At 35.6% G+C, this 25,422-nt stretch overlaps 1 protein-coding gene across 1 annotated transcript; it reads right to left on the bottom strand.

The window, feature by feature from the left end:
• Window positions 1-407: 407 nt before the first annotated feature.
• LOC126809572 (calpain-9) lies at window positions 408-25,422 on the bottom strand. The gene is made up of 19 exons (XM_050534200.2): window positions 24,502-25,422; window positions 22,708-22,777; window positions 16,790-16,894; window positions 15,988-16,141; window positions 14,950-15,127; window positions 14,056-14,142; window positions 13,490-13,575; window positions 13,056-13,227; window positions 8,728-8,815; window positions 7,437-7,585; window positions 6,972-7,189; window positions 6,260-6,305; window positions 4,940-5,069; window positions 4,701-4,762; window positions 4,339-4,407; window positions 3,973-4,051; window positions 2,867-2,983; window positions 2,422-2,495; window positions 408-2,077 (listed from the first exon to the last, which is right to left on the bottom strand). Exons 1-19 carry the CDS (start codon window positions 24,673-24,675, stop codon window positions 2,051-2,053), a joined length of 2,085 nt encoding a protein of 694 aa, XP_050390157.2. The 5' UTR covers window positions 24,676-25,422; the 3' UTR covers window positions 408-2,050.

The following is a 25,422-nucleotide window of genomic DNA, read 5'->3' as shown; positions in this document are numbered from 1 at the left end:
CCGAAGGACCCGGGAAGTTAAACAGGCGATCCTATTCCTTGCCACGTACATGCATGGGATCGAAAGCACGGCACTTGACTCGATGCCAGACTTTTTGGCCCACCTCCCCGGAAATTCCCCTTCGAAATTGAGAGGCGCGCATCATTGGGTTATTACGCTGGTCACCAAAACCTGTGGGCTTTTAAGCATTCTTTGAACATCGTCGAAAGTAATAGAATTCTGTGTATTATTTTATTGTCATTGTCATTTTCTGCACCAGTCGGGACAAGGAAGAAAGCATCGAAGGCAAGTAGCTGTAAATATTTAAGTGACTTAGGTGGGGCGTGTTTCGTTTCATAGCGACCTTTATTTATACATCTTGTCCACACAGTCACCCGCCAATTTAATGACTAATTATAAGCAACACATTATCTTTATAATATATTTATTTTATATCAAAACAGGTTAGTTTTAAATTGAGAACTATAAAATGTAATAGAATGTATATGTATAAATATAATTTGACCGGGTATATATATAATATTTTTAATATCTTGGTTATACTGACAGTCACAAGCACAAGGTTCATTGACTACAAAATGGCAAGATAAATATATTTGTAAGCAATTGAAACAGAGTGTTGTATAAATACGCCGAGTTTCATGTAAGAATTAACTGTAAATAAAGAACGTCGGTTAAAATAAAACTTAACAAACTTCATGATGTACGAGGGCTGACTGAAAAGTTTTAAGCCTGATAAGGATAGATCAATTGGGTTGAAACAAAACTTTTGCCACCAACAAGTACAATCATTCAATGAATCATAAGCATAAGAACGGCAACCGTTTTCTTTTTCTTACCAGATCATCTTGTGAACCTACCTGTCGAAATCCTCAGAAATGGACAAAACCGGCTATACGACAGTCATCAAGTGCCTGCAACTGAAAGGACTAACCCAAACATAGATGCATGCCGACATGTCCCTTCCTTGACGATGACCTCGTCCTGAAAGGCCATTTTTAAAACAGCAACCATTCAAGAAAACATTACATGGGTGCATGACATGGTGATGGCTAATCGACGATTGACCACTCGACATATTGCCAGTGTTGTGGGTATCACTGATGAGACATCACTGACAGTCTACCGTCTTGAAGCAAATCTTGCAACGTTTTTGACCAGATTTGTAACCATCGATGAGACCCGGATTTGTCACTTTCAACCAGAATCCCCAATTCAGTCTAAACAATGGAAGCATCCAGAGCCCCCAGTCCCCTCCCCCAAGTCAAGTCGGTTCCTTCTGCTGGAAAGGTGATGGCTTTAGTCTTTTGGGATTCCAAGGGTATTCTGCTAATTGACTATCTTGATAAAGGCTAGACTATCAATGGAAGATATGCCCACCTAATGAGACAGGTGCAAAAGGAGCTAACCGGTCGTCATTTTCCTATTAATGATGAAGACTTTTTGCGGTGGCTGAAGAAAATTTGTTCCTGACCGGCATCCAGTTCTTGCAACATCGTTGGCAAAAGTGTGTACATCACGAATGGGACTAAATAGAAAAATAAATGAAAACCATTGATTTGTACAGGTCTTTCACAAATAGGCTTAAAACACTTCAGTCAGCCCTCGTAAATGGCTGGATTTTTTGCTACGTTATCTGCTGAGTGCAATCACTGGATGAAGCTACAAAGAACAGAAATAAAATCTTGTCAATACTGTATCCCCTAAATTAATGTGTCCTGCTTTTGTTGATTCTTGCAACTTCGGCGACGTCAAATTTCCTATTTCCTTGATAAACTCACGGTACCAATATTCTTCTGCTATATACAGAATATCTCACAATATGACACTATCATATTCATACTTTCATTTATAACATACAATTGACATAATACAGAACTATTTTATGTATATACCATTAATGTGTATATAAACACAAATGATTTAAAATGCAAATTAGCCTAAATGGCTACAACAAATCTTACAGGTAGTAATAATGGATTATGATTCAAATGAATGGCACCAAAAAAGACATATTCCTGAATATATTCTGCATGATGAGGATGGCTTTCTAACAAAACATGGAATACTGAAGGAACTGAAAATTAAAAAAAAAATACAAAAACATAATTCCGCTAATACAAAAATCTATTTAAACATTGTATAAATATAAAAAAAATGGATCCGGATGTAGATGGTGTTTGGGGTGGGGCGGAATGTCTACTGCGTAATACATTTATGTACTTTAAACTCATTCGGTATTTGATTTGCGCCAAACCAGAGGGTACTTGCTATATATGCCGATATGGTTTTTAGTCGCGATTTAATAGTCGACAACTACAGTCCAATCCTTACCAAGAATAGAATAGATAACTGAAGGCAAGGTTAATGACGGTACCTTCATGGGTTATTTGAGGTGAATAACTGAAATAATAATTTTACCTCGTTCAATGTAAATTGTGCTACATCATCACGACCATCAGATCTTGTTTTATCTCTTTGTTCTTGGAAAATACCTTTGAATAATAATATGAAAATGACTTTAAATAATGATATGATATTAAAATTAAATCATAATATGAAAAAAAAAGACTAAAAGCGGCCAAGTACAAAACGCTAATAACATGTCGGACAAAAAAAAAAAAGCAGGGAAAATGATCGAAAAGTTGTACCAGGTGTTTTAAAAGTGGATATTAGTACCTCGTACATGATACTTGCCACCTCTAATTCTTGCATTCCACATTTAAGCGATTGATTGGCTGGTAACATTAGTATAAATTCAATAAAACCTTGATAAACAATGGATTAAATATTAAAATGGTCTTAATAATTCAGTTTAAAATGTAATAATATTCTGACAAATTGGTCAAAAAAATAAATTACTTACCAAACATAAGTACTAATTTACAAATAACAATAACAAAATCATTTAAAGATAAAGTAGATTGTCGACCACCATATCTTCTAAGAATACCTTGCATTATAGATTTATGTATCGGGAAACCTGCAATTTAACACAAATACAATCGAAGGTCATTTACTTGTAGAATGATCACCCCTGGTCTTGTATAATAAGTTAACTTTTTTTTTTAATCAGCAGAATGACCAAACTGAGACGAAGGTGGGAAATAACAATTTGTTTTTATGAGAGAGTTCGCTATAGGGTTAGCTCAATCCAAGAAGGGTCGCAGCATCCCCATTTAAACTGTGCGTATTAAAGTGGTGTGCTAGTGGCCTACTAAATCTATGCAACTGACACTAAAATAAGTCTAACGTGTCAACAACCAGCGGCTGCCAGGGGGGCATATTGTCTGGCAGTTTTGGTCCGATTTTCATGAAATTCGAACTCAACCAACAATACGGTGTAACGGTACAGTCAAGGGCCATAATTCAGGAAATTACGATTCGATATTCGCAAATATCGAAAGGAACCAAGATCTTTGGGTTATAAACATGTATTTCAAGTTTCATCAAAATCGGAACAAAATTGTGAGCTCTAGAGGGTCCACAACCTTGATATACCATATTTAAACACTGTTGCGTTATAGGGGCGGACATTTTGTCCGGTAGTTTTGGTCCGATTTTCACGAAATTCGAACTCAACCGTCATTAAGGTGTAACGGTGATATATTCAAACGTTTTTTTTAAATCAGAATAATATTGTGACTTTCATAGGGTCCACAAGCTAAAATAAAATCAGGGGCCATAAATCAGGAAGTTACGGTCCGATATGCGCGAATATCGAAAGGAACCAAGGTCGTTGTGTTATAAACTTACATTTCAAATTTCAACAAAATCAGATAAAAATTGTGACCTCTATAGGGTCCACAAGCTAAAAACGCGATTTTCGTACACTCAGGGGCCATAATCCATGAAGTTACGGCCCGATACATGCCAATATCGAAAGGAACCGAGATCTTAGGAAGATCTTAGGGGCGACGTACACATGAAAATGTGGGAGTATAAAAATTAATGCTATCTAAGCATACATACCTAATTTAGAAAACATGAATTCTAATTCAGAACCATCTACTGTCCCAGATCGGTCTCTATCAAACTGCTTGAAAACCTCCTGCAAATTGATGTCGGCTGTGTTAAAATTGGGTATGTAATCTTAGCATAGGAATATCAAATGATACCATAACCCTGGCCATAAACTGGTATACCCATTCGATCATAAATGTACACTGATAAAATTGGATCTAAACAAATCTTATATCCCCATACCTTGGGTAGCACGCGAGGTCAATAAGAGAAAAAGAATATATACCCATGTTTATGCCAATAATTGTGAAGCGTATTTAGACAGAGAACCAAGACTTCCGGTCGAGTAAACAATTATATAGATAATGAACATACCCTATAAGCTGTAATTTCTTTCCACATTTTCTGGGTTTCTTCCGCATCAATAAAACCAGATCTATTTCTCTTGTAAAGTTAAGAATTGTGTAGTATTGAAAATATATAAGATTATTCTTGTCAAGATATTATTCTACATAAACGGGCATATTTTAATATCCACCCTTCTCTCAATTAACAGTGATACAAAATGCACGTTTATAGGCTATGTTGTCTATCAATTGTAAATAATTACTTAAAATTCATTCAACTTTTTACCATATATCAAAATTATAAGCCTTATTTCATTTGTAAAAAATATGTTGAACTTAATCAAGCCCTGTCATATTTGAAATAGTGTGAATACACTATCTAAAGGATACATCCATACACGTTATTAAACTTCGACAAGCTTCTTCACTAAATGTTAATTGTTCACCAAATTCTGAAGAAAATAAAAAATCAATGTAAATATAATATCTCAAACATAAATTGAGTGGTTGTTTACATGGGTAATTTTGATAAAATTATTCTTTGGTACTAATATAACTAGAAAATCTAAAATGGACCTGTGGAAACATATTTTACAGAATGACGTACTCATATAGAATAAAAAAATTACCTCTATAGCTAATTGTTTTAATAAAGTATCCTAATTCTTTATAATCGAGTCGTTTATCTCTACCAGAATATTGTAGAAATAATTCTGTTATAATATTATATGTTGGTGTTATTACAGGCGGTATAGAAGGCTAAAATAAACAAAAAATAATTAAATTATGTAGGTATATCTATATTTCATAAAATGTGTTACAAAGATATGTATGTACATTTGAATATAAATCAACATGTAAACTTTTTCTTTTGAGCTTCAATATATAAAACCCCAGTCAAATGGTTATTTTTTTAGGTATCCTATAATGGTGATACATTTCTGAATTGTTCGTATTTCATTCATTCAATATTTCATTCGTTCATTATTCATTCAGTCAATTATTAAATATTTCTATTAATCTTATGTTTCTTTTAATCTAATGACAGACGATGGACAGGGTGGCTGATTAATGATTTTAATTACCATCTTATTGCTTAATTGTATTGTACTACGTTTTACAGTTTAGGCCATACAGTGTGCTGTAACGGAAATTATGCCCTGACAGCGAAACTACGATCTAGTCTTATATTAAATTCCGGGGGGTTGGGTGGCCCAATGGTTAGCATGCGCGCGCTGTATCATATGGTCTGTCATTGAGTCAACTGGCGGGGTTTCGATTCCCCGGTTGTACGTGACAAGGAGTAGGGTCGCCTGTCCAACCTCGTGGGTTTTCTCCGGGTCCTCCGGTTTCCTCCCACTGCTAAAGACCCCTACGCGCAAGCGAATTATTGAAATAAAAAAATAAACCATATGTTAGTCCCGAAATGACCTAGTTTGTGTCGAGTGGACGTTAAACCCCATTTCTCTCTGAATTCCAACTGACAAGGGTTCTTTTACGTGCACGCCAAGGTGTACATGAGACCTCGGTTTTCCGGCCCGTCCGAACGACTGTATGTTGTCACTTGTCAAGCCCTCCGTCCAGCACCAATTACTACACCGTTTCCAGGACAACAACGGTAGAAGGTACGGCTGTTAAAATAGTCTAAATGATAATTCTAGTACGTATTCATTACTGAAAATAATCATTTCTACAATCACATACAGATGTAAAACCACGTAAGCTAATATATGCGACCATCCTTTATAAATTAGAAGTGGTATCAGGTGTTCTATAAGACGTAAGCGTATCCTATTTCATGCACAACACCTCTGACTACATCCTAAATTTAATAGAACGATGGTTTGTAAGATTTAAAAGCCAATTTACATGATAAAAAGAAACCTTGGGGGCAATGATTTGAATTTAGTTAACTTCAAACACATGATAATAAAATGTTTCTTCCATACCGTTGTGGGTGACACGACAGGGTCTGGATTTACGTCATCTAAGATACTGAAATAGAAATATGAAATGAAATGAAATGGGGTTTAACGTTCTACTGTTCCGCTCTCACTCTAATGAAGACGGGACACGACATAACAGTGTGCTATATAGTATTAGGGTCTGCTCTTTTATCGAAAACTTTCTGCCAAGTGATCTTTTACGTGCACGCCAATGTGTACACGGGACCTTGGTTCATCCGAACTACTATATTTTCCCTTACCAGGTCACCTGTCCTGATCACTGACAAGGGAAAACCACGCCGTAAAATCTCGATGAACTTTCTCGGCCAACACCGTGACCAATGAAGGAACCTCCAGGTTAGCCAGCCAATGTCTTACTGGAGATTGAACCAGTTGAACTATAAACCATAACGAAATTTAAAATATTTACTTGTAAGACTCTTAACTGAATAAGTGAAAAACATACGATCCCGAGCTCTCGGGAAAATGTATAATATCCGAGAAGTTGTGGAGTTGGAAGGGCCTGGAGGGAAACCAACAAAGTTTCTGCTTGCCAGTGGGCTGAAGTGAATAATTTTGGACTTTGCGCTTCACTTTTAAATACCCACTACCACTTTGCTCTTCATATCGATAGCTTTTAGAAAATAGTTTGTTATTTCTATTGTTTAGCGAGTTTTATCTCGACACTCCTAGGTTTATACTTGAATATACCTACCCACTTTCCGCTGCCTTCTCAGTATAAAGACGAAGTAAAAATTTTGCTTCTACATTTGGCTTGAATGTGCTGGGTACTATAGCGTAAACACCTGGTGAAAACTCGAATCGTCTCGTCACTTCACGGTAAAACTGATACTGTCCAGACCTTTCAGCTAATAACATTGCATTTCTTGAAGCTCTTTCACCATTTAATGGTCGTAGTTCTGGAGACCTCAACTGGAGAAGAAGATTGTGTTTTCACAGGATTATAGCTGTGTGCAGAGTAATAACACAATTCGCTTTAAGAAAAAGGCTAGGGCCTCTCTTTATTTAAATATGGCGAGGATCTATCTCGGTATCGAACTGGTTAGTAAGCTGACTCAAACAAACAGACATACAGAGTGTATAAAATATGAGTAACTTCCACAACACCATAAATTTTAGTGTCTTTTTTCTAAGCGTCAAATAATGGTATTAGGTTTACCTTGTATATATCGAAACCTATAGCAATTTTAGATTGATTATTCTTCTCTTTCTCTGTTAGTGAAACAATTAGAGTACATTCTCCATCACGGCTGTCTTCATCTTGTAAAGATAGTTTGATGAAAAATTGCGGATTTATCCAATATAAATCTGAAACAAAGAGATAAAATATTAGAAGCCTGCTTCAGGATATCAAAATTACTATTTTGTATAGTCTCAATATCATCAGCTTAAAGCTACAATTTCATATTTTTAAGTTATATTAAAATGTATTAAAATAAAGCCTTAAAATCGATGCTATTATACATACCTTGATAAAGAATAATCCTATTAATCCTATAATTCACTATTGCCAGTTGAGAAATTGGCAAAAATATAATTTTCAGCATCAAATTCAAAAGTTTGAAGATAGCTATTCCATGGTAGCGAATAGAAAAACAAGGGAGGTAATTGTGTTATTATTACCGGTGTGAAACATTTTTGAGTGTGAGAATGATAACTATGATCGTATAATAGTGAGTTGACAACCTATTGAGCAAAAGATATAGAAATAATTATGTTTTGACTTTCTTAGAAAATATGAAATTGTAGCTTTAAACTGTCTGGGGTTCTAAAATGAATACACTAATATAAAAAGTGTCAATTCACTCTATACAATAATAAAATAACTATAAAGGATATATCTACATCTCCATACATGTTGACCGAGAAAGTTCCCCGTGGTTTCACCTTGTCAGTAGTGTAGGACGTAGGACCTGGTAAGGAATAGTGTCTAGCTGTTCGGGTGTACACATTGTCTTGCAAGTAAAAGATTCCTTGACAGGCTGAATTCGAAATTGGAGTAGACCCAATGTCCGACCATGGCGTATGCCCGTCTTCATTGGCCCAGTCGGTGGAGAAAAGTACGACGTTATTAATAAATCCCATTTCATTTCTTTTCCATCTTCAAGCAAATCGGCTTATTACCGAACTATAAAAATGAATCAGCATAAAAATAAAGCTGTGACCAATAAATGCAGCTTTCGTATCCCTTCAATAGATGGTCAATAACTTATTTCAACCTATAAACACTTCGTCATACTATTCCATATTCATCACGCCACAAGTATCCAGTCTTAAATCTAAAAGGGAAATAACCTCTTCAACATTTCTACGTTAACCCGTCCGCCCGAACAATGTCCGAGAATACATTCCAGTACGCTGGAAATGAAACGGAATTTACCGAGGAATGCAATTGGCGATATTATTGTGTAACTGTTAACTGCATACATATAGTTCACGCAATGACTTACCTTGATATGGTTTGTTACCACAGCCCCCTGCTGTTATTCCTCTCTTCCAGGCATCATGATAAACTGTTACATTCCAAGGTGTTGTATTCTGTTGATGTAACCGGAGAGGAAAAATAGTTATTTGGACAAGTACAAAAATGCTCATAAATTTAACAGATTTAATCACGTTCTTTTAGTTTCGTACTCAATGATTGTAACTAAAATACTATGGAGCTAAACAAGAGTTGTCAATCAAGAAAGTTTCATTAAAGAATTATATTGGGCTACTCCATCCAAGCTGTTCACGAAGAATTTAGTTTGCGGACAGACACCATCAACTACAGCTGTGTTTCAACACCTCATTTATTTAATAGATATTTCCATATTTTTGTTACATTCAAATAAGAAAAATACGGTGGCAGGGAAAGGAGCATGGTGGCCATAGGAGTAGCCGGTTTCAGACCTGTCGTCGGCGGACATGTCGGATCGCGCTTTTCCGCCTGCCTGACTGGCGATACTTTCGTCCATCGGAGTGATATGAATGCGTCCGAGTATCGGTCTCGACACCAGTTGTCGACCAAGAGGACGAGTAAGTGCCAGCCTCGAAATATGTAGAAGACTCGACGGCGGCTGATTTGTCACCTAGCCACACTATCGAGCTTTTCCCTCGACTGATGGAAGATACGGCTTAAACAGAGTTCCTCCTGACGACTGTTATGTCACCGGACACAGCTCTCGAGATGTTTCGCCTGTCTTTCAATCCACGACAGAGTGACGGATGCCGACCAGAATTAACACAAATCGATGAATTTGGAAGTATAGTTAAAGGCCCCTTGGAGCCGACATAATCAAGTCGATACCTACTTTTGCACGAATAACTTTCGGACGAGCGCGAAACTTGTTTGAGAGGGGTAGATGCAAGAGACGCAGCATATGTGTGTACCTTTCATACGAGTGCATTTTCTGTTATATAAATCCCTGTCACAAAGTAGCGAATGAAGATAGCTTATGCCTACTGTATTGATTTTTTTCTCGAAATTTAGAACGTCCAATGTATGCCAAATATGCCGATCGAATGACAACTGACATGAACGTACACCCAAAATTCTGAGCACGTTATCTCTATTCGCAACATTGTGACGCAGGCTAACGAAGGCGAGTTTCCTACTAAGACGCGCGAGTCGCGGTGAAAGGCTGTCGGTCTCTTTTTGTCAAGCACTCTCTGTTTTCTTTCATTGGCCGGTTATCTTGCAGGGGGCGAAGCGCGAGACGAGCAATACAATTTGGCGGTTATATTCATGTATTTATAGGATTCCTTGATATTTGCTTTATATATTCATATTTGTCATTTTTAATTGGGAAAGTTTTGTTTCAGAGTTTGATATATGTTTTTCCTCTTTTTTAGAATAAAAAACCAACCTTGTTATGTATTTTAAAAAAACCCAAAAAAACTAGAGAATCAAGGTGTATGTTTTACTATGATTTTGTTAAAATATTATCGGTCACCAAGTCCCACAATAAATACTAAATATGAAAGTAAATTATTTTATCCCTTATTATGCACCTGGAATGTTTGTTTTATTCTGTTGTATTATCAAAAGGTGGGCAAAGCGATAAATGACTGAAGATTCTAATTTTTTTCAAAGATTCCAATTTTTACCTAAATTTCGATTCGTCTTGTATGGGCGACATTCCTAAATATGGACGTTGCCCAATATTTAGAGTGTCATGGTGGCGAAAGGGCAACTTGATAGGAGGGGGCGTACTTTTAACAGCGTTTTGTATCGTTCATACTGGTTCTAGCGAGGTAAGCAAGGTCTTATTTTCTCACTAAGATGTTCCTTTACATTGTACAGGCGTTCACAGAGACTGACACGCGACCGTTTAGCAGTTCCTGAATGTACAGGGCGAGTGTAGGCTAATGAGACCTACGTTCAGAGCTGAACTACCTTGCACATTGATAACACTTGCCATGGAATAATAGCTGTACATGTACAATGATGCCCCCCCCCCCCCACCCCGCGAACTATAATGTATTGCTATGCTCATCTTCATTATACGGGTTAGTACAGAACAGTACGACATTAAACTCCATTTGATTTCTTTTCATTACAATATTGTCCCTCCCATTACAGCATTATTTAGTTTTGGTCATATCTATTTTAGTGAGAAAACTATGTTTCAGTTCAAATATTTGTTAGAACTTTAGCCTCAAATCCTATCTGTAAAAAGGTTGAACTTATATGGGCCCTTGTCTGTTGTTAAATCCTATTCAGTTTATCGAAAAAAACCTGTTATCAATAATTATTGATATTTTTCATAAAGGGAGATAACCCCTTTTACCGTAAATGGATTTGCAAAATTCCGTATGTTCCCTTGTCCTTTATGTTTTCCGCATTTTGGTTTAAATCAAAATTCTTTGCATAGGGTGTTTTCGTCACTATTTAATTTTATGTCAACTTCATAATTGTTAGTATAAATATAGCATTTACAATTATCACAACCGAGTTATTGCAAGTAGTTTGCTTGGATTTGTGTTCCTATTGTTATAATCTTTCCAAAAGGGTATAGTTTGTTTAGTAGGTTGGACCCACACTGATCCGCAGTGAATATTTGCTTGGCCGCGACAATCACTGATAAGGATGACATTGATGCGGCTTAATGAGCTAGAAATATTAACTTTTTTCCTGCGACAAATTAAATTCTAAAACATTTTTTGTATATAGTGGAAAAATAAATAAAGGCGTTTGACGTATTTGTAGTTAAAAATTATTTCCGATTTAGTGTAAATGGGTATTAAAATGTCTTATGTAAACAATGCACGCGCCATTCAGCCAATGATTCACACCGCGTGCTGTGACAGCACGTGTTAAGGCAGTCATCTATGACAGAGATATTATACGAGACTCGTAATTCTCTGTAAAACAGATTGGGTTGGACCTTGTAGCGGAACTTCATGCTGGAAATTTTGGCTGCAGGCCTATGGCCCGAGAAATCCCTCTCTATCCATTTCTGTATTAAGACTGAAAACTTGAGTCTTTGACGGAGCGTGTCCATTCTCGTCGTCCAATCAAATCTCTCCTTAGTAAAATATAGGGAATTTTCATGACTTAATCAGGGTGCCTTCTTTCACTAAACCAAATCCATGGCCTAAGACCAAATGGAAAGATTGCAAAATCATATTCTAAAAAACAGGAATCAGCTTCGGCTCTCCTATGTCTTGTCTGCGATATCACTTATGTGGAAGCAGACGTTAAACACCAAGAACTACTACTACTACTACTACTTTTTAAAAAATCCTAGTGTTTGTTAAGGCTGATAAATTTTACCCTTGAATGCATCTGGAACAAACATTGATACTCGCATAGGTAAATTTTGCATTCGCTGAAACTCGCTATTTGAACGAAAATTCTTTGACTCAAATCTCCGATATAAATTCTATAAACGTGTACCAATTATTACTGCCTAGCTTTAAATATTCGATAATATTTATCCATTTTTGTGAAGCAAATCCGTGAATTATTTATTTTATCAAAAAAGCAAATGTCGTATTTCTATTCAGTTTGTTAAAACACAACACGTAACATGACAGCCCTTCACTTTAGTCTTCTGTGTCGTTCAAGAGATGATAAAAAGATTCCACGTGCGCAGCGATTATCAAATGTTTACATTGTAGCTATTTTGGATAGCCTCGTTATCACATAGTTTCTCTGCAATATACTGTTATGTACCAGTTAATTGAGCGTAATTATACATTTTGCGCGTTCTGACGTAATGTACCCTCGTTTGTCACCAGACACTTTACGGTAAAATATTTAGAGTTCTGGTTAATCCCGATTTATTTTGTTACGTCATTATGTACCGGTTGTTGGTCGGACTGTTAACCAGTCATAATTTGGGACGGAAATTTGCGCGGAATATGGCAATGTTTGAGTGGAATTAGGTCTAATCAAACGAAACACTGCGAGGAGTATGTGCAGCTCCCGAAACAGCCGGTTTTAGGGGAAGGATGGTGTCCGAGACTGGTCGCCGCTTCACGCAGTGGAGAAACACTTTTAAAGCTTCATTATAGAAAAAGTCGATCGATCGAGATACTAAGTCGATCGATCGAGACAATTTGGTAAAAATAAAATCATTGGATTTCTTTCCCAGCCACGGTAGAAAAAAAAGTAATGGCCGTATGATATATTGATAACTCAGGACTATATGTGGCACGGTAAAGGAGTCCCATTTTAAGAATGTTTCAGCTGAATTCCAGGAAAATCATCACTTAATGATTCGACGGAATCTAAAGCTACAACATTGAGATAACCGGGATAACCATACCGTGGTACATTCTGATATTTTACCTCGTCTGCTGCTATTTCTTCTGTAAGGGCATCAGGTTGTAAATGACACATCTCTATTTCATCAAACTGTTCTATGACATCCCCATATGTTATCCAGAATTCACCATCTTCCTGAACACCAATTTCTAAATCTCTCTTTACTGCTGGTGGCAACGATCTAATTTCAGGAGATCTACAAACAAATATGTTAATAAAACCTATGTTATTCTGTTAGCTTTCATAATAGGTCTAAAATGTATAGATTACTCTACAAACTGATGGGGTTGTCAAATTGTTTTTTCTGAATCTGTGGGTATTGCTCTCAAAATAACCAGCCATCATGACACAAGCGACGGGAGTAAAATCGATTTGCATTACATACAATGTTCTTTCATTACTACTGGAGACAATGGGAGTTATGTTTAAATTCAGTTCTAAGAAATAATTATACTAACGAATCTGACCAGGGTCCTTTCCATTCACCTCTACCCCACGGGTTCCTTAATCGTAGTAAATGTGCTGATTTTCTTCCAAATGGCACCTTAAACAAAATACTCCATTATTTAATGATAGATTCATGCATGAAGTCTCGGTATGTTGTAGATTTGAACATAGTCTAATTTAAAAACATGTTAGATTATTATAATATGTCTGGATCCAATGAAATAATGAACTGTTTCAAATTAATAGAATTCTTCTGTGTTTTCTAGAATTAATATCTTACAATAATATGCTGTTATATATTCGCCAACAAACGGTATGACCCTTAATACAAGATAGTAATTAGTATTCCAAAATCTTGCAACATCCCTACACTTAGCAATATGCTATAATAATCGTATTCTTAATTGTATAATCGAGACTAAACACCATGCCAAGTTTGCTGTGGTACTTTCGTTGTAAAGCCAACACCATACAATAATAGCATAAATCTTTAAGGTAGCCAACAGTATCTAAGAAATACATTATTTTTTTTTTTAATGGAAGATGTTTGCATTTTGTAAATAAAGTGTTATAATACCTCTCTTATACCGGTAATACTGTAAGCATGTCCCATATATAAACCATTTGTTAATTCAATTTCTGATTCAGTAGCACCGGGTGGTCGCTGTTAAATTAAAACGGGTGGTTTTATAATATCATGGTGGTTTAATCTGTCAATCATATTATAACTTTATGCCCGTCTGCATTTGCCCAGTCGGAGCAGAACTGTAGGACGTTAAACCCCATTTCATTTCATTTTATAACTTTGTGTTCAATTTGCACATGTAAAACAAACGGAATATGGACAATTTTAAATGATACAACATATTGTATCTTTATTATCAAGTATTACAGATGCATTATGCAAGAGCTAAATCTTCCTATTGCAGGTCTTTATTTTGGCTTCAGAAGTCATATTTATTATTTGGACATTTATTCAATATATTCATTTTCATTATCTATCATTGAATTATTTTACACGAACGGCCTCCTAAGTATCTAAATCATACATAATGCATATTTAAAGTACAATCAAAGCGATTAGAAATTTTAAATTAATTATATTTTTTTGTGTGTGTAAAGTAAGGATCTCTACACGAAACGCACATATTGGATTACTCTACTGTCAAATATTTGTTATCAGAAGGTACTTAAAGTTTGTAGTTACCATAGCACTTAATTGAAATGCTTATCGATAATCACTATATAGCGTTCAGATGGAACGAGAAACCGAGGTCCCATCTACACATTGGCGTGCACGTTACAGAACCCTTGGCAGTTGGAGTTCAATATAAGAGTAGGCCGTAGCACTACTGTCCGGTCAAAATTTCCCTCATACCACACTGTATGGCGTATGCCCGTCTTCATTAGAAAAGTAATACATTGAACCTCATTTTCATCGTATTTCACTTTATAATGGGATAATACTTACAGCTATACTTGCTCCAACCATTGAATTCATCGCTATAGATTTGTGTAGTAAATGAAAGAGATTTCTTGGTATTTTATTTTTATGTTTTAGATCTATAACTTCACCTATACCCCCAGTAAAGTCTACTAGAGCATCTTGTATTTTACCACCATCAATACCTTCATAACTCCCACGCAGTCTACAATATAAAATATACATTATAATCTACTAGAACATCTTGTATTTTACCAGCATAACTATAATCTAGAATATACATTATTATCTACTAGAACATCTTGTATTTTACCAGCATAACTCCCTCGCTATCTACAATATAAAATATACATTAAATTTAACATCCATGGATGATGTTTTAAGTCTCTCGTCTTTCAAAATATATTGGTTACAAAAACTACTAGGGGCGTTTACGGTCAAGACACTGAAGGGTATTATCTTCAAGAAAAGGAACAAAAAAAATCTGAATATTTCTTCTTTTTAACAAAGTCAATATTGAGGATCTATATGGCGAGCGGAGCGGCACTGAAAAGGAATAACCATAAAGAAAAGGATTTTAACAACTGCATCCTAATAATACCTTTCAACTGAAACTGTACACCATTACACCGTTACTGGTGACATTGAGATTGTAATTGACGAAAAAAAGCTAAGAGACGGATTATAAAGATTGGAATCACTATTTTAAATATATACGGTAATCATGTACCATAATTGGAGTATACCAGTTCGATTCTACTTTAAAATAAAGTATTGAATAGACTAAATATGATGCGTTTTTTTTGTCGATTGATGATAAAGCAAGGGTTGACTTATTTACTAAATCGTTGACTTATTGTGTCGACAGTATAACATATAATTGATTATATCTCAACACTAACTTTATTTAAAGATGTAACATATAGTTTTATTTTCAAACAGGTCTGGTCATTGTAACTATAGTGCTGGGTATAAAGAACAAATAATGCCATTTTCTAGACCATTGATCGAATGTGCGTAGGTGGCTTTGTAGAACCAAAAGGCATATAATAGTGAAGTAATTACTTGGCATAAGCTTTTTCCAGTAATGCGCACCAAAATTCATCTACATGTTCTCTATTTTTACCAAATTTAAGTCTTCGTCCATCAGTTGGAAGATAATCATCAATAATAACCTCAACCCATTCACCATACCACCAAAAATTAAACCGAAATATACCTGCAAATATAAACATATGAAACTACTTGCAATTTCCTTTGTTTTTGCTTAACCAGCAGGTAATCTATATAGAGCATTATCTTATTTTATCCAAGAGAACTAAAGACCGTTTTCTCAATATACAATATTATAAAGAAGTCTCTTATATAAATCAGATTATGCTTTCAGAAATATAGCGGTATTGAAATTCCAAATAGACGACCAGGACATGCTTTAAGACTGGTAGTAAACCCTAGCGCATAATGACACTGGTACCAAATCCCACAGTCTTGCTTCAAATATTTCGTTAAATAAGATCGTCCGTGGAAATTAAGCTACAAATAACTTGAGAATTGGAGCTATGTGATGTAGAGTGGACATAATCTACACATTCCATAGATAGACGGATCTGGGAAGCCATGTCAATTCTTTCCATCGAAATTATTGTGGTTCGTGACAACCATGTCAACCACACAATTGAACAGCGATAACTTAAATGCGTGACCCCATTGAGCAAATTTCTCGACCAGTTTTAAACGGCTAAATATTAAACTTTGACATAAATACTTCATCTATATTTATTTACGGTGTTCTATGAAATCTGGACAATATATTTATATACAAATCATCTAATAGTGATGGATGAGTTTTGTTTATAACAATACATACCCGCATAATTACGATCAAAATCTTGATCCAGTGGAACAACTCGTTCAAACATATTTCTATGTGATGTGCATAAAATGGCTGCTGCTGCTATAAACCAACAATCACCTGTAACACAAAGCATCCTTGGTTCACGTTCATATAGCTAAATATTGTATAACTTCAACATAGCTATATGATATTCATTTTACAAGTTCATATAGGATTATGCTATTACTTTTCTTTGGTCATCTGATTTAGATCATTCAGGAGGTTTTGCACGTGTATTAGGGTTCCGAAATATTCCGCAAATTGAACTAAAAAAATCTATACATCTGTCTCTCCCAACGAAATTCTAAATGTTCTGCCTGTTTGAGAACTACATCAACAACAGTCCCAGGCAGCCAGCCGCATGGGGATTCTGGTAAGGAGATGATCCTTGAGAAAACGTTCAGAGGTTTACCCAATCCTTGTGTATTGGTCACTGACAAATCTTAAAGGGATGCTTTTACAGAAAAATGATCGGATCATGTACTAAGGGAAAATCTTATATCGAGCTATTCCATCGCTGAAATAATTGGCAACCGGATTGTCGAGATGTCGGACTAGAAGTTAAATCAAATTGATAATCAGGGACAAGAACAGAGTATCATATTCAAACGCAAATGGGGGTTGAAATGTGGTGGTAGATGTGTGTCTAAACTTAAAATCAATGGACTGAAATCAACAATGACGGCCATTATGTTAAATACAGTCAACCAGTTTATTGACACAGTAAATAACTTATTCAATAGGTCGTCATGTTTGGTGTGAGTATAAGTAATATGAATGTAATGATGTATTTTATAATATACTTTATTGTAAGTTATATGAATCATACACTCCTTTACTTTATATACAGGTAAACATAATATAGACATTGCTTACCAAACACATTAAGGATATAATAATCATGGTTGGGCTTGCGATATCCAAGTATTTTTTGTGCGGCATATAATATGAAGAGAAGTGACACGGTGGTTGATAGAATAAAAAATGGTGTTAGCAGCTCATACGGTTATACGACCAATATTTCGAAAAAGTCAAATAAATAAAATGTGATATAACGTCCTATTCATGTATACTTCTACACGCAACCTGGTTTACAAAGACGGGCATACAGTCAGTTATGAAGATTATTTTGTGCGGACCGCCGTGTCCCCGCCCACTCGTCATTGTATTCCAGGGTTCTTTTAGTTACGTGCACACGAACAAAAACACGACTGAAATGAAATCAAATGAAATGGGGTTTAACGTCCTACTGTTCTGCACCGACTGGGCTAATAAAGACGGGTATACGCTATGTCATGTGCTATGAGGGAACTTTGGTACGGACAATTTCAATTGCCAAGAGTTCTTTTACGGGCAACGTCTAACCCGCTGAGCCACCATGGCTCCTACGACAGAAAGTACGAGATCGTTGTTTGTTTTTTTTTTGTTTTCCAGGCTCTTCTTCCAGCACCAATGATTTACCATTAACTTCATACATAATTGCAGTGGTGTCGATTTTCGATGATCTCCATCCTGTGGTAATACGACTAAACTCTTCAAGTTTCGACCAGGTGAGATGCACCAGATACGATAAGCTTGATTTCTTTTGTATAAGACAGGATTTTAATTTTTTGTATAAGACAGGATTTTAATTTTTTGTCAACTACCATTGCAATTTTAAATTTAAATATCCATATAACATAAGATTACATAGCGTACAGTGAATCAACTATTTTTAATATTTAATATAGTCTTTTTATTCATCCGAAATCATTAAAGCTATTTGAAAATGTAAATCTCATGCAAATTAACTGTCATTCAAACAAGCAGTATATCTTGATATCTTTTACAAAATACGGTTAGACTGTGGTGACCCAACCTTTTCAAAATTCTATAATAGGTGTATTTATAGGATTGTCAGCTAATCAGAAAAAAAAACCTAACACGCATTAAATATAATATGTTGTTTTCTTTTTATCTGTGTGCATTTTAAAATCTCTTATATTAAAAGGTTTTGACTATAAATCTAAGATTAAACTACAGGCATAGGAAAGAAATGAATGTTGTGAATATCGTTTATGCTGGGTCGGATCCAACCCTTCCGAAAAGTGGTAATCATTTGCGAGCTAAATCAGGCCGCGACAATATAGCCAGGGTCAGCTATACAGAGAGCCTCGGCGACGTTATTTAGGCGACGTTTCGAAGAGTATTCTCTCAACGTTTTATACAGCAATTATATATACATATATACAAGCAACAACAAATCAGAAACCATCAATAACACCAAGATCAAAGGCAAGATACCTATAAATCAATAGGGGGGGGGGGGGGGGGGTCACACACGTTTTGATAACCTGTGTACATTTGTTTATAAATTCCGGAAAAATTGCTATAAAAAATACATATGTTTGCAGGGACATGCCGTACTTTGTTACAGAACGTTATAGCCTCCACCCACACGTTTAGAATTACCATACCATGTGATATGATTACAAATCACATGTGTGTATTTCGAAAGGTAAAAAAGTCTTCTATTTCTACTATCCCAGCAGCACTTGTATATATATTGGCGAAATTTTTCAAGCTTGTTATTTTTTTTTCTTTATTATACACATACGATGACCTCGCGTTAGCTTTATTAACTGAATATAATAAAACTACTCAAGAAAGTGTTTTCAGTGTGTAGGTTTGTTTGTGTTTAGAATATATTTTTCTTATTGTTGGTTTGTTTATGGTCGTGGGGGATAATAAAAAAATATAATACTTGTCTCAGCTGGACAAGATCTCAACTGTTACATTTTATGATTCATAAAAGCTTACAATAAAACCTTAATGTTCATCATTTTATACCTGATACACTATGATTGGTAAACACTATAACTGCCCCATATTTTATATTAATAGCGTACATAATTTTATATATTAATATAGGTATGTAAAATATACTGAGAGGTAGTAAAAACGCACCACATTTATAAATGGATAAATGTTTTAAGACATATAATTTAATCTTGTTAATCTGATTATAACAACATGAGATCATGACGATAAAACGTTAGAATGTTGTTTTCACAATCAATCAACTAAACATAATGCAAAGATATATTTTTTCAAACACTTAAAATTGACTTCATTTTCAAACCAGTTTTGCTATGTTTCTCAAATCAAATATTCGATAATTTTAAGCATGTCCAACCCTGTGTACGGTATATTATATACCCAACATTTGGTAAAATGTCGTTCATTGTTTTGGTATATGTTGCACTCATTCGGCCCATTCACCTCGAAGTTAAAGGACAATATTGGTGCCAGTCATTATCACATATGTGATAGAACTAATTAAACACGTTCCAAATATAATTTTAACTCAGAGATCATTGCTACGATAGCTGAGTTATACAGGATTCCTGAATCGGAAGAGACGAACGCCAAAGGAAAACACGAGACATAGCTCTATATAACTGGCTGAAGTGCCGACTGATAACAGATACATGGGCGAATTTCTGCTCACTAATAATTCCTTCGAAGACTAAAAGTTGTTTTGTGAGACCGTGAGAAGATATCTGACAATTTATAGAAAGAATTGACTGCCACTAGATAAGAGAACACGAAAGAAAAACAGAAAAAAAAGTCCGTGCATTACCATGTTTTTATAAGGTAGGGGAAAGCCGGGTTAGTCCGACCCCATTCATATCTCGCGCCCACTCGGCCAAACCTCAGCAGATTCCAGTACCCTACATCTAGCCTCGGCTGTATGACGAAGTCCGCCATTGGGACTACTTTCGAGTTCCGGATTACCAACGCCGTTGACCATGACGACGCATTTGAAGAATGTTTTACCATACAAAGATTTCAAAGCTGTTTATCTTTCAAGTTTATCCTATTTCCTTTAGACACGGACCAGTTTGAACTGAAAAGTTTACATACTCTTCGAACGACGCAGTTTTTAGAACTTCTTTCTAAAAGCGGCAAGTTTTCCTAATAATACCCCAGTCAGACCGGGGTAGCGTACTTACTTCGCTGATACGGCGATGGAAAATAGTTTTAGAGCGCGTTAAGATCGCCATAAGCGTAGTGGAAACGCCAGCTATCGTGCTGTAGTCACCATGGTCGCCAATGATCGCCGAGTCACTGCGTTTATTTTGAGCATGTTCAAAGCAAACGCCAAGGTTCTGCGATCTGAACTGTAAAACTATGAGAATACGACTTTTTTTCAAGTTTGTAGTTTTTGGGGACATTTTCGCGCGTTGTGTTCACGTTTGCCGGTGACCTTGTGCATTTCCTGGTCGCGGTAAGGTCGCAGCAGCGCAGTAAGGACGCCACCCCGGTCTGACGGGGGCATAAGTAAACCGGTGCCGCATGGCAATTGTATAGGCGTAGGTACATATCACTTACTGCTATACAGCCGAGGCTTGATGTTCGTCCATTCGGACATGGTGACTTTGAGGTGAAATTACTTGTATACGCCTGTCAATAAAAATATTTAATGTATGCCGTATATTAGCCAACTCCACTGTCTTTAATCTAGTGTGGTCTGTGGCAGTGGTTCTCAACCTTTTTGTGCCAACGGCACACCTTGAAACACATGAAAAAACAGCGGCACACCCGACTTAATATATATGAAAAATATTTGATTTATTTGCAAAATAAAAACATGCCAAATCATAGACGGCATACAACTGTAGCCACAGACTAGTCATAGAGACATAGTATGGCTCAAACTAAACGGCACACATAGGAAGATCTCACGACACAGGTTGGGAATCACTGGTCTACGGTAACGTAGCTTCAAAAGTTATCGAGCTATGTTGGTTTTATTATTTTATTAAAAATGGTGCGAACTAGCCCCGCTCCCCCCTATAGAATGAATATAAACAAGGGAATGTACGGACTATTTCTATTTTTCTCGTGTTCTCTTATCTAATGACATTCAATTACTGTATTGAATTGTCAGCTATCCTCTTACAGTCCCATATAACAACTTTTGGTCTTCGAAGGAATTATTAGTGAGCAGAAATTCGCCCATGTATCTTTTATCAGTCGGCACTTCAGCCAGCTATATAGAGGTATATCTCGTGTTTTCCTTTGGCGCTCGTCACTTCCGATTCGGGAATCCTGTATTACTCAACTATCGTATCAGTGATCTCTCTGTTAAAATTATATTTGGAATGTGTTTAACCAGTTCTATCACATATGTGATAATGACTGGCACCAATATTGTCCTTTAATATTTATGACAAGCAGTTGCTTTATATCTGAACAAACACAATTTAAGCTATAGGAAAGTTCTACAATTTGTGGGTGAGGACTAGAGCAACATAATAAAGTTTGTTTCAAACAATATGTCCACAATGATAGCGAGGAGCCTCACGCACGGTGGTAATAATTGAAGACCATTTTGTATAAGGACACACGAAGAAAATCCCGGATGTTCCTGGAGCGGCCCCTAAAATTGGTAGCTTTATTGCATTTGCTTTGTCTTAGAAATAGTCAGTTTTACATCAATAAAATCTCTAGTATGATGAATGATAAATGGTACGGGATATCTTCATATCCATTAGAAGTTAAACCATACAACGTTTAGCGGGCCAGATCTGTGCTCAAACTTTGCATAATTTGAACTAACTGAATGATCGAGACGCACTATTAGTTAAGTGTGATTATTTATGATAGTGCAAGATAATATTAATAGAAATGAAGAAGTAAAACTAGGAGGGGGGGGGGTAAGATAATACGAAAACTCGGTAGACCATAACGCGACATTCTTCGATAATTCCCGATATGAATTATCTCTGGTTGGGACTCTCGTTAGAATTACACTACTGACCAGCACTCCCTGAGAACATTAACGGCACATGCATGTTGTACACATTAGAGAATTAACAATGTCATATTTTAAGAAAGCTTCATACCGAGACCTCCTTGATCCATATCATGTCTTGCCACATCCCCAACTACATATCTCGGTCTTCTCACTATCTCCTATAAATACAAATCCTTTCAATTATAAGTAATATTGTATTGAATCATATAAATGTTGCTTTAGAAGAGATATGTACTGGTTATAATCAAGCCCTTTATTGTCATATATACGCTGTGTGATAATTTTTGTCTGCCAGATGCTTTATGTCCACACTTCATGGGTATAATAGAATAAATGATTCCATCAACCAATCTGTTTGTAGGTTTTATATATGTGTGTCGCAAAAATTAAAAACGATATACTAAGGTTAAGCTCTGTTTTCTTAATTGGCCCATTAAAGATCATTATTATTATTAAAACATTAGTATAAGACATATTTCATTAGCTGTTTTCATAAAATAATTATGTTTTTAATTATTTGTAACGTGTTTAAAGAGGCATTAGCCCAGAGGTTTTGACAGAAAATTGCAACATTTGAGGCGAATCTACCAGGCTATAGCTGGAATCTAAAGTTTGATCTGGCAATTTATGTACATATTTTTAGAAATTTAAATACCTTACTCTCAGTAGGTGTGTGATTGTAATTTCAGTAATTATGTTAGCATATTGTTATTTTTAATTTGATAATTATTATTTGATATTATTTGATCTATAATTTAATATTTAATATTATTTGATATAATATTAGTTCATATTATTCAAAATCAAATACATTTATTTTCTTGGAACGAGGGATAATGACTTTTTAATAACCTTTCAGTGGTCAGCTCGTAAGGTCAAACATAATGTATACAAAAATAATCAATATAAATTTTAAACTTTTCGAAGCCCTGCATGTGCAGTATATGCCGATCGATATTTCTCTCTTTAAAAGCTCATATATTTGCTGATACAGAGTATATGGTGTTTATTTATAGAATATAGTAAGTCCATCAGGTCGCTTAGTTAATTATTCAAAGAGAATCAGAGCAGAACGGTGTGTTCGCTTCATAATGTATAATCTATAATAGAGAAGCTACTTGGAAATTTGCTAACGAAAACACTTGATATCATTAGGAATGTGGGCTGGTAGTGTAAATATTTTAAATTGTTAACCTAATTTGGGGGGTGGGGGACACTACCAAGAATAACATGTTTGATGTGCCAGAAACTGAGAGAAAACAAGTTATTCTTAAGTTATTATTTGATGAGATTGTTTGAAGTTTCTATCTTATTATTCTTATAACCGTGATTGACACTCGGGTTCAGTATACACAAATATCAATCAGAAAGTACACGAAGTAGAAGTCATATGGTAATCTAGCTAACTAAACATTCCTTTGATCTTCAGTTTCTTTATAAATGATTTTGACGTTGTCGTGTGACCGGACATATATAAAAAGATTAGTTGTAAATCCGTTTTTCAAAAAAGGAATTTGGTTTTAACATAGGGCTTTTTCAAACGACCTAGCGCTTTGTCATACCTTTCAATATAAATATTGATCGAACTATACATTCAGTTTATATTATTGTTCCAAAACATGTAACCAGGACAACAGTTAGGGCATCTATAGGGTCTTTATTACCCATTTTCACAAATTATTTAATTTTAGCTTGTAAATCAAATAAGAGGGAATAACCGGTATTGATTTACAACAATTAGCTCTGTATCTTTCAACAATAGGTCTAATGCTAATCAATATTATCCAATGATTCATTCACATGAATGCATTATAAGCTAATTATTCAGGTCCATATTTATTGTGTTTCATAATATATGAAATATAAAACTTATCATGCTTACCCCTGGTCTCTTCCAGAAGATTTGTCCATATTGTCCCCTTCCTTGGCCATTTATATATATAGATCGGTCATTTGGAGGAAAGTCTGAGTCGACAAACTTTTTCCCTGATTTAAGACATTGATATCGTATATCATTGAATTTCGATGATGGTCTAACAAATCCATTCGTTGCCATGATTGTTTTGGGATTACAGACACTCAGTGCTCATATGCATCGGGCCAATAATTCTAAAATTACCGTTAAATCGACCTTGCATAACAGTATTCCTCGAATATTAGCGGATCCAGTAGAATAGTATCTTAAAATCCACTATTTAATATTATGTCCTCTGTTTCTTTATTCACATGTAAACAACACTAGTCTGTTTCTCCTTTGTCATAGAATTATGCAACATCTGGGTTAAACAGTAACTTCAGTTCTGTGTCACCGGCAAATTCATAACACAATGGACGTTTAAGTCAATTGCATTAAACAAGGCGTATGAATGATCTAGTTAAGAACTCCCTCTACATCTCTCTGTGCCTATGAGTGAAAAGACCCTCCACAACACCATATATCAGGGCAAAAAGCTAGGTATGTTTTTCACAAGTTTGTATTGAAGCTACTGACCTTCACCCGATGACGCGTTTCGCCGTCTGCACTAATACTGTCATTTCGGCCTGGTTCACAAGTGACTGAAATCGATATATCGATTTGTAATCGACTTAATTCATATTTATTTATCATAAAATATCTCACCGTTAGTATATCTTAAATCTGTTGATATACCTGAATACGAATTCACAGGTAACCTAAATGTATTGTGTCAAAAGAAGACCTACATGTCATGTGTACACGTCTTTATCTAACAACACGCCTACGAAATCGGCATTCAGATTCAGGAACAAATCCACGCCCGCCTTACTTCACGATACTTCGCCT

Source organism: Patella vulgata, chromosome 2 (genome assembly GCF_932274485.2).
Source record: "Patella vulgata chromosome 2, xgPatVulg1.2, whole genome shotgun sequence".
NCBI classification, from domain to species: Eukaryota; Metazoa; Mollusca; class Gastropoda; family Patellidae; genus Patella; species Patella vulgata.
The sequence above is the reverse complement of the archived record's forward strand: the minus strand, read 5'-3'. Positions and strand labels throughout refer to the sequence as shown.

Coding starts and splice junctions, on each gene's coding strand:
- LOC126809572 (XM_050534200.2), bottom strand. CDS start 24,675: ATGGCAACGAATGGATTTGTTAGACCATCATCGAAATTCAATGATATA. Junction 7,586..8,727: donor TGGTAACAAACCATATCAAG/GTAAGTCATTGC, acceptor TCTTTGTTTCAG/ATTTATATTGGATAAATCCG. Junction 4,408..4,700: donor GTTTAATAACGTGTATGGAT/GTATCCTTTAGA, acceptor TAACTTTACAAG/AGAAATAGATCTGGTTTTAT.